The 9889-nt window shown below is 40.0% G+C and overlaps 1 protein-coding gene across 4 annotated transcripts in view; it reads left to right on the top strand.

Annotated features, from left to right (window-relative positions):
• Positions 1-9030, top strand: part of INTS7 (integrator complex subunit 7) — a 101959-nt gene extending 92929 nt beyond the window's left edge. For 2 of the 4 annotated variants that reach the window (XM_011938516.1, XM_011938498.1), the window contains 3 exons: positions 3716-3814; positions 5454-5639; positions 8637-9026. In XM_011938516.1, the coding sequence (XP_011793906.1) occupies positions 3716-3814; positions 5454-5639; positions 8637-8924 (573 nt within the window). In that variant the 3' untranslated portion in view covers positions 8925-9026. Of the gene's footprint in view, positions 1-3715; positions 3815-5453; positions 5640-8636 lie in introns of all 4 variants that reach the window. The other 2 variants (XM_011938491.1, XM_011938506.1) reach the window with 2 other exon arrangements.
• The last annotated feature ends 859 nt before the right edge of the window (positions 9031-9889 follow it).

The following is a 9889-nucleotide window of genomic DNA, read 5'->3' as shown; positions in this document are numbered from 1 at the left end:
TGTTAGCCAGGGTGGTCTCAATCTCCTGACCTCGTGATCCACCCGCCTCAGCCTCCCAAAGTGCTGGGATTACAGGTGTGAGCCACCGCACCCAGCTGAAAGAAAGATTTTATAAACAAATAAACACAATACAGTGTATGTGCATTAATAGAATTCTGCACAACGTAGAGATGTAGTACAAAAAAGAGTAGTTCACGTCAAAAGATAGGGAAAATGGATTGGTGGTGCAGCTGAGAGGGAAGATGTATTTGTATATATCTGTCTGTTTTCCAGACAGATAAGAAAGGATTGGGAATCTCAGGCAGAAAACATGTTCAAAAGCAGAGGCATGAAATAGCATGGTGTCTTCTAGGAACAGGTTGTTATTACTGCAATGTAACGTACAGGCTAGGGATTAGAGAGATGAAATCAGAGAGGTAGCCAGCGGCCAGGTGACAGAAGGCTTTGAACACAGTATTAAGGAGTTTGGACTTTGTCCTTAGGCACTGGGGGGCTTCTTAGAAATTGTAAATGGGTGGGAGAGAGAAGTGCTTAATATAGATTGTTTATTATCATCTAGAAGCAAAACAGGAAATGGCTGATAGGGTGTGAAATTAGAGGAAAGAAGAATGACTACAAGGCTTTTTCAGTAATCCAAAGTAAGGAACAAATTACTAAAATGGCAGTAGGAATGAGAAAAAAAGATATATATGAGAGATACTTAGTGAAAATATTTTCAAGGTTGGGTGTTGTTGGTTTTTTTTTTTTTTGTCTCGGTGGGTGTTTTTTTTTTTTTTTTAAACTAGACATGAGATGATGGAGGCATGCCTTCCAGGTTTCCAGCTTCAGTGATCAGTTACACAACTGATTGATCCTTTACTGATAGAATATAGAGAGGTGATAGAAGATGAAGATTTTATTTTCAAACATGTTGCTGTCTTTAGGCAGTTGGATAGTAAATACGTTGGAGTTGGAAGAAAGATGGGCTGGGATGCATATAAGGTCATCTGCACATAGAAAGTCTTAAAGTCATGGGAGTGGGGAGAATTGCCTATGAAAAACATGGATTGAGAAGAGAAGATGACAAAGAGAGTATCAGCATTTAAGGAACACACAAAAGAAGAGGTTCTTCAGACAGAAGATGGTGAAAGGAAGAATCAGAAATAAGGGTATGGACCTTTAGGTGGAATTTCGTGGAAGGAAAAGCATTATCAGGTGCCACAGAAATATCAGAAAATACAAACACTGAGAAGTATCCATTGGATTGACAATTAAGAGAGCGTTGGCCAGGCGCGGTGCCTCCTGCCCACAATCCCAGCACTTTGGGAGGCCAATGCGGGCGGATCACGAGGTCAGGAGTTTGAGATCAGCCTGACCAACATGGTGAAACCCTGTCTCTACTAAAAATACAAAAGTTAGCCAGGGGTGGTGGCACGTGCCTGTAGTCCCAGCTACTCGGGAGGCTGATGCAGGAGAATGGCATGAACCCAGGAGGCAGAGCTTGCAGTGAGCCGAGATCGCACCACTGCACTCCAGCCTGGGTAACGGAGCGAGACTCCATCTCAAAAAAAAAAAAAAAAAAAAATTAACGTCTTTCTGATTATGATATGTAATTTACATCTCCAGACATCTTAATAGTGGTCTGCTAATATACCTATGGAGGTCAATACCCAAGGGGCTGTTGACCTCAGAGGCACTCCACACTTTTCCAAGGGGGTATTGCAAAATCTGCACCATTCTTTTAAAAGGCAAAATGGTGACTTTCTGCCTGAAAACAGCCTGAAGTCCCTTGTGGTCCTCTGAGTCCACCCTTCAAAGATGTTTCTCTCCTTAAACACTAGTGTGGCATCAGAGGTCCACCAAAGGCAGATGTCCCTGCAAATACTTTCCAAATTACTTGTTGCGGGAAGTTGATTAATGCTATTTTAACAGTTGAATCTGAAAAAATAGAACCAATGTCTTTAAACCTGTGTTGTAATTATCTCAGGTAATAGACCTGGCATTTGTACTATGAGTCTATTGGGCACAAAATGTTCAACTGCCTGAATCCAATAAGGAATGGATTTTTCTGGCTTTTAGCCTTAACACCCAACTTAAAAGAAAAAAAACTGTTTACAGCATGGGCAACTAGGTGACATTCTGCTTGAAAGCAGGAGCTTAGAGGGACAGACAGCATACCACATGGTGCATGCAGCAGTTTTCAACCTGTGGTGTTGGGTTTCAATCAGGCTGGTGGGAAAAATATTAGAGATAGTTATAGAAATAGACACAAATCTTCTTGGAAGGCGGGGAAGTTTGTATAACTTCGGTAATAGATCTGACTGAAGGCGACCTGATCCCTTTACCTTTAGTTAAACAAATTAAAATAGTAATAAAGAAAGGCAGAGTAGTTTACCTAGCTAGCTTATTTACTCATGTAAAGACTAACCTTTGATGTACCCTGGGTGCTTAAGTGCCTTTTACTCAGAAGTCCACAATGTCAATTTCCCTCTAATGGTGTTGACTCAAGCTTTTGTTAATCTTACTGAATAAATGCCAGTCTGACTAGCTGATCAGGGACCAGTCACAACTGTTAACAGGACTCGGCAGGAGCCTGTAAGCGGCTGGGACCCTCAGCTGGACTGGCAGAGCAGAATATCTGTGTGTCAGTGTACTGGCAGAGCAGAATACCTGGGTGTCAGTGTACTTTATTCATCCGTTGCTGAATCGGGTCTGCAGGAACAGACCCCCCGCAGCTAGTGCCCCCGCGAAAGGAGTGCTGCCTCACTGTTGTGCCTTAGGAGGCCACCGAGACCGGAGTAGACTGAGGAAGGGATAGTAGACCAAGCAGGAATGGTTCTGGTTCACCTAAAGTTAAAGGTGTTCTTATGATACTTTCAGTTTTCTTCTATTAAGTTGGCAAATCATTGGTGATATAGAAGAAAATCACTGAAGAGTCAGGCAACCTAGATTCTAGCCCCAGCTTGTTCTATTACTTATCTGTGTGACCTGTGTCATCAGCAAAATTGAAGATTAGACTGGGTAATCTTTAAAATATCGTTGAACTCTTAAATTCTGATTTTATGACCACTTTCATTAAGGCTCAAAATATTCTCTGCAGTGTTTCTGTACCTCTACAGTCATGCTGGGATATTCAAAACTCAGTTAAATGTGTGAAGCAGATTTGAGAAATAAGGTATTTTATTAGAGTTTCAGGATTCCCCGACTGTATAGTCCTCTTTCATCTGAATTCGACTAAGTTTCCACCATTGCTTACTCTGAGGACCAGTGGCCATAGAGACAAAGAAGCCACCTAATGAAAGAATGAGCCAGCTCAAAGCCAAAGTCCTGCAAAATGCTCGGGCTTCTTTACCATACTGTTTATCATACTTTGCCATGTGATAGTTACTCTATATTTTAGTATCTAATAGATTTGTTTAATAATATACTGATATTTCTGAGTGCTGTAGAAATGTGGAATTTTCCTATTGCTTGGCCTTGAGGACTGTGGATTTTCTCATTTCTGTCACTTATATTTTATTGAATATACTTCACAATAAAGTAAAAATCTGTAATTGTGATTCATGACATGAATGATTTAGTATGTATGCACAGTTCCTGGATGTGATGCCTAGTTCTTGATTGGTATGTACATTTGTAATTATATGGGCATTTGTAGTTTTATACTGAATGTACCACTTGTTGATGAAATTTGAAAATTTATTTTTATTTGATTTAGTTTCTTTTTTTCCCCCAGCATACAGCATGCCTCTGCAATGCCATCATTGCTTTGCTGAAAGTTCCCCTTTCTTTCCAGAGATATTTTTTCCAGAAACTACAGTCTACCAGCATCAAGGTAATACAGGAAGAATACTAAGGTTAATATAGGTTTTAAAACCAGGTGTCTTCTGAAGATTATGTAGGACATAGCTACACTTCAGTGTGTTACCTTTGGTTTATTAGTTTTTTTGTTTCGTTTTGTTTTGTTTTGTTTTTTGAGACAGAGTCTTGCCCTGTCGCCTGGGCTGGAGTACAGTGGTGTGAGCTTGGCTCACCGCAACCTCTAGGTTCAAGCAATTCTCCTGCCTCAGCCTCCCGAGGAGCTGGGATTACAGGCATCTGCCACCACACCCAGCTAATTTTTGTATTTTTGATAAAGATGGGGTTGCACCATGTTGGCCAGGCTGGTCAGGAACTCCTGACCTCAAGTGATCTACCCACCTTTGCCTCACAAAGTGCTCGGATTTCAGGCATGAGCCACCGCGCCTGGCCTACCTTTGGTTTTGAAAAACCTAGTTGTAAGCCATTTCTCTCCTTTATCAAGGGGTTGGATGAAAGGAATGGATTTGAGAGTTAAACTCTCTCCCTTTTTAATTGTCAGTGCCAAATGCTATGAGACAGGCATTTGGGTAACTGGAGCTCTGTTGTTTGCCTCTTACCTCCAGGAATAAATTAGTGATATATCACAGTAGCCTGCAAGGATCTTGAGCTGAGTCTATTCCGACCCAACTTAGAATGAATCAGGTCCAGTAAAGTGTCACCAGTTCTACTTCCAAAGTACTTCTGCCTTTCAGTAACATATTTTGAGGGGCTAACCAGTGAGTAGAATTAGTATTTTGAAATATTTAAGCCACTCACAATTCAAAAGCTATTTTTGATTCAAAAAATGAAATTGTTGGAAAAGGGAGAAAATTGTCACTTCTAAGAGATTTCCTGGATTATCCCTGTTACTTCATGTCTTCAGTAAACTTTTACATCCATGCAGATGCTTTTGATTACAAATAACAAAGCATTCCATTTCAAAATGACTGGAGTAATGAGGAAGACTGACGATCTAGATAAGAAGTCCTAAAGTAGGATGTCTCCAGGGTTGATTAGTTTAGTAGTTCAACAGCATTATCAGAAAGGCTCAAATTTCTTCCATCTTTTCATTTAGCAAGACTTGAGCTTTCTTTAATTGATGCATATTTGGGATTTTTAATACATTTTTGAAGAAAAACTAATGAGAGGTAAAAAATGTCATTTGATTCATTTGTGGATATTAACTTTTTTATAGCACAGTGACTTCACTGTGTAGATAATCCTGGAACTTTAAGTTCATTTACATTTGAATTTAGTTTACTTAAATTTACCTAAGACCAAAGAGACAGCAGCTCTTAGGTAATGAAAATTGATATAATGCATTTCCCTACTAGAAGTGGTTCATTGTCGAAGAAATGCCTCACCACAAAAATTGGGAGAACAGTGCCTTTGCTTTTCTCTAGTTCTGTATCATCCTCAAGTAGAACTGAGGTTTGAGATGAAAACCACAGTGATATTTAGAAGGAGGCACTTTAAAGGTACATCTGTCTTTTCCCGGCACAGTCAGGTCATGTGGGGGTAGGGGAGTGCACAATCGAATCTGTTAACCTGTAACCAGTGATTAGCACAGACATGTTTGTCAGAAGGAAGCTTGCTCTTGGTTGTTGGCATTTATTTGAGTGTTGGCATTCCAGCTTGCTCTGTCACCATCGCCCCGGAACCCTGCCGAGCCCATTGCTGTCCAGAATAACCAGCAGCTGGCGCTAAAGGTAGAGGGAGTGGTTCAGCACGGATCTAAACCAGGACTCTTTCGCAAAATTCAGTCTGTCTGTCTGAATGTTTCTTCCACACTGCAGAGTAAATCCGGACAAGACTACAAGGTAATTTAGGAAAGAGGCAGAATTGTGATACAGATTTTATATGAGCTCATTGATGGAAGTTTTCCAGTGTTTTTCATGGTTAAACAGATTGCAGTTATACCTCCGAAGGGATCAGATAGACATAAATTAAAAGTCCACATTGGGGCTGGAAGGGGTTGATAAACACTTCTTTTTTCTCTCCCTGAACCAGTTGATAGGGACAAAGCATCCAGGCGAAGATCAAAATATGAGTTTTATTACTGTTAGAACTGTGGGAAAACCTAACTCCGATGCCTGACAGCAAGGACTTTCTAACCTTAGACCCCTGAATTGGATTTTTTCACCCAGCCTCAGTCAGTACATATTGGGAGCCTGCCCCTATAAAATTTATGGCAGGGCACAGAGAACTCGGGTGCCCAAAGCAGAAGAGAAAGAACAAGGGCTTACCTTTCCATGTCTGGTTCCTGCCCAGAAACTCACCCATCAGCAAGACTCACCTCCTCCCTCCTCCCCGCTAGGCCAGGAAATTAATCTAATGAAAGGCCCCTCGCACATCAAGAGGTCCCTTCAAATGTCAGAAGTTGAAAAACAAGTGTCTCCCTAACCCACCCAATCCCTCCCCACAAAAAAAATACACATCTATTTAGTTTTCTCCATTTTAAGTAAATTTTATCATTTAAAAAAAGTATATAGCATTTCTATAAAATGATCAGATAAGGTAAAATCTTTTTTTAAGAGTGTAACCCTAGGGATTTGTTGCCTTGAGAACTCAGGATATAGGTAAGTAATAACCTGAATCAGGCTTACATTGTTAGCCAGAGCTAAGATTCTGAATCTGTACCCATGAAATGCCAGTGTTCCAAATAAAGAATGTTCCCTGCTTTAGACATTTATTTCCAATTCCTTGGTGGTTTAGCCACAGTAAATGGAGCAAGGGACCAAGTCCATAGTTGTAGCAGCAAAGTTATTCAGATGCCCAGATTGGCTGTGTTTAGGTTTATTGTGGCATAGCATGAAAGGCGGGTTATCAGTGAAGGTATAAAAAGAGAGCATTTTATTATCTTTGGTGGTTTTAGGTTAAAAAGCCAATGGAAGGGCCGGGCGCGGTGGCTCAAGCCTGTAATCCCAGCACTTTGGGAGGCCGAGACGGGTGGATCACGAGGTCAGGAGATCGAGACCATCCTGGCTAACACGGTGAAACCCCGTCTCTACTAAAAAATTCAAAAAAAAAAAAAAAATTAGCCGGGCGATGTGGTGGGCGCCTGTAGTCCCAGGTACTCGGGAGGCTGAGGCAGGAGAATGGCGTGAACCCAGGAGGCGGCGCTTACAGTGAGCCGAGATCTGGCCACTGCAGTCCAGCCTGGGCGACAGAGTGAGACTGCGTCTCAAAAAAAAAAAAAAAAAAAAGCCAATGGAAGGTCTAGTTCTAAACTATTATTACTTTCTTAAGCCATTACTACTTTCTTAACTATGGCAAGTTCCTCTCACTTTGGCACTCTGACATGGCTCAGCCTTCATTCTCCTCTTTTCCTCTGTTTTGACTTCTATGCCATACTGCATGGTACCTTATGTAGCCACTCAATAATTTGTGAATGATGAAAAAATTATTTACTATATTTAGAGTACAACTGTTAAAATTGGGTATCTGCTGTCACAGAAGGTTGTAATGAGAATTTACACAATTTATCCTTGTCTGCAGCTCTCTCTTCACTTTGAATTTGAAACAGTAGTAACCATAATTCTCTTTGTTCCTTGCGTATAATTTCTTCTATTAAGAAAACGACATTTAAACCTAGAAGCTATGATCTTCTGCTTGTTGACTTACCTCTCAAGAGGCATTGATTAAAGTCAAGAAGCTGATATAATAAGCCGTGTAATAACATGATTACTTTGCCGTGTTATTCACAGTGAGTTTGCAGCTTAAAATGCAGCCATCCGTTCAGGGTGATCAGGTTCCCTAGGCCTATTTCTGGTCCTTTTAAGGAAGTTCTTTGGTAGGCATATTCTTTAGGGAAATAAAAACTGTACAAAGGCTAAATGTGAAAAAGTACCTGTAATTATAAATAATTCTAAGACCTTGAATTGGTTGGTGAGGTCAGTTCATTAATGTTACAGGTAAATGTCTCTGGAAAAGTGACATGATAACTGCTCCTTGAGACACAAAGCTGCAGGGCACATTTATATAATTAATTACACCACAGAAACACACACATAAACCTAGAGCAATTTGGTCAAATACACATTAAGATCACCTTTATTTGCATTCTCAGGAGAAATCTATCTCTTGACATGTTTCATCTTGGGTACAGGTAAGAGTATGTCAGCAGGTTTTATTCTGGTCTTTGAAGAACAAAAGCATGAATGTCTGGCTAAATGAATGAGCCTATAAATCTGTGTTTTATAACATATTGTACTTCCAGTCTGAACAAGACACCGATTATTAAATGAGCAATGTACAAATTGTTCAGTTAATTTATTAAAGGAGTAAGGAATCACTACATTAAGTAATAAAAATCAGACCAACTGGTTGGGGGGGAACCTAACTTAAATTTGCTTAGTGTTTTGTTCTTTTTCAGTCTCTTAGATTTTAAACTCTCTGGAGCAGGTGATTTCATCCTATTTCTTCAGAATATCTCTTCACAGTCTCAAGGAAGATAGGGAAGAGATGGGGTTGAGTAAGCAAGGAAGAAAGCCCAGCATGTGAAGGGGCTGTAAACAGCCCTGGGAGCTCATTCTACTCAAGGATAGTGAGGAGCATCGCTTAATAGTTCAGAGTGTAGGCCCTGGAGGTAGCCTGCCTGTGTTCAGATTCCTACACCATTCACTAATCATGTGACTTTGGAGAAATTACTTCACCTCTCTGCCTCAGACTCCTCATCTGTGAAGCAAGGATGATAGCAGTACCTACTTTTTGATTGTCTGCATAGTCTAAATAAGCTCTTAGACCAGGGCCTAACTCGTAGTAAGTACTGAATAAATGTTAGCCATTGTTGTTGTTTAACAATTGTTTCATTCCAGATACCCATTGACAACATGACCAATGAGATGGAGCAAAGGGTTGAACCTCATAATGATTACTTCAGTACTCAATTTCTGTTGAACTTTGCTATCCTTGGAACACACAACATTACAGTGGAATCTTCTGTGAAAGATGCCAATGGTATAGTATGGAAGACTGGTCCCAGAACTACCATATTTGTAAAATCCCTGGAAGACCCTTATTCCCAGCAAATTCGCTTACAACAGCAGCAAGCCCAGCAGCCATTACAGCAGCAGCAGCAGCGCAATGCCTACACACGGTTTTAACCATGGCATGAATGCACTGCAGACTTTCAAGAGATCAATCAAATTGCCAGAAACAGTTTGCTTTTTCATATGGAATATGTATGAAAGTTACAGTGTAGTTCATTTATTCATTGATTTTTGTAATATAATATTCTGGAAAAATTTTGTCTGAAAAATAATTCGGCTCCTGGCCAGAAGACTGTTTTGTTTTGTCATTACTGTTTTTTCTGTTGCCGAGCTTTTTCTTTTTCTTTCAAGAATAGTCACATGTTGAGATCATTGAATTGACAAATTTGACCGCTACTCTTCCAAAATACATCATTTGCCGCCTGGCTTAGACCTAGGATTCTGAGCTGTTCATTGGGAAGTTCTGACCAGTCACTACAAGGTTTATCCATGGTAGCAGAACCTGAGTCCTTCTGTAGATGGACTTGAAAGTGCTCCCTACAACATCCAGCCTTCTGGATTATGAAAGCCCACAGCCTAGCAGTATTGAAACATCCTGCTGTATTGTTTCAACCACATGTCTATCTATCTCTTCCTGTGCTAAAGCAATCTTAATTTATTATTTTCATATTTATTGAAACAAAGAGCAGCTAGCAATTTCATAGAAAATTAAAGATTAATTTGTTTTTTCTAATGTGTCTGCAACTGTGTATAATACAGACATTTCACATTATTTCCAAAAGTGAAAAAAATCACTCATTTAATATCTTTTATGTTTTAAGTTAGAAGGGGTGTATCTTTTCCTTTGGTTGGTGATTGGTTTGGCTTCTACTTGATGAGTTATGCTAGACTTGATTGTTTAGAGAGAACAGTCTCTTTATAACACAGGCTCAGTTTGTTGAGATGCTCAGGGAACAGAGTTTTCTGGTTAGCCAGAAAACCCCTTTTTTTCCCTATTTTAATAGTGGTTGAAAACCATGATAAAATAGACTTTCTTAACACAGTCTGCTAGATATAACTTAACTGCTTTTTGATTGGGG

This window comes from Colobus angolensis, unplaced genomic scaffold, assembly GCF_000951035.1.
Source record: "Colobus angolensis palliatus isolate OR3802 unplaced genomic scaffold, Cang.pa_1.0 Scaffold100, whole genome shotgun sequence".
NCBI lineage: Eukaryota > Metazoa > Chordata > Mammalia > Primates > Cercopithecidae > Colobus > Colobus angolensis.
This window is presented reverse-complemented; position numbering and strand designations above follow the sequence as displayed.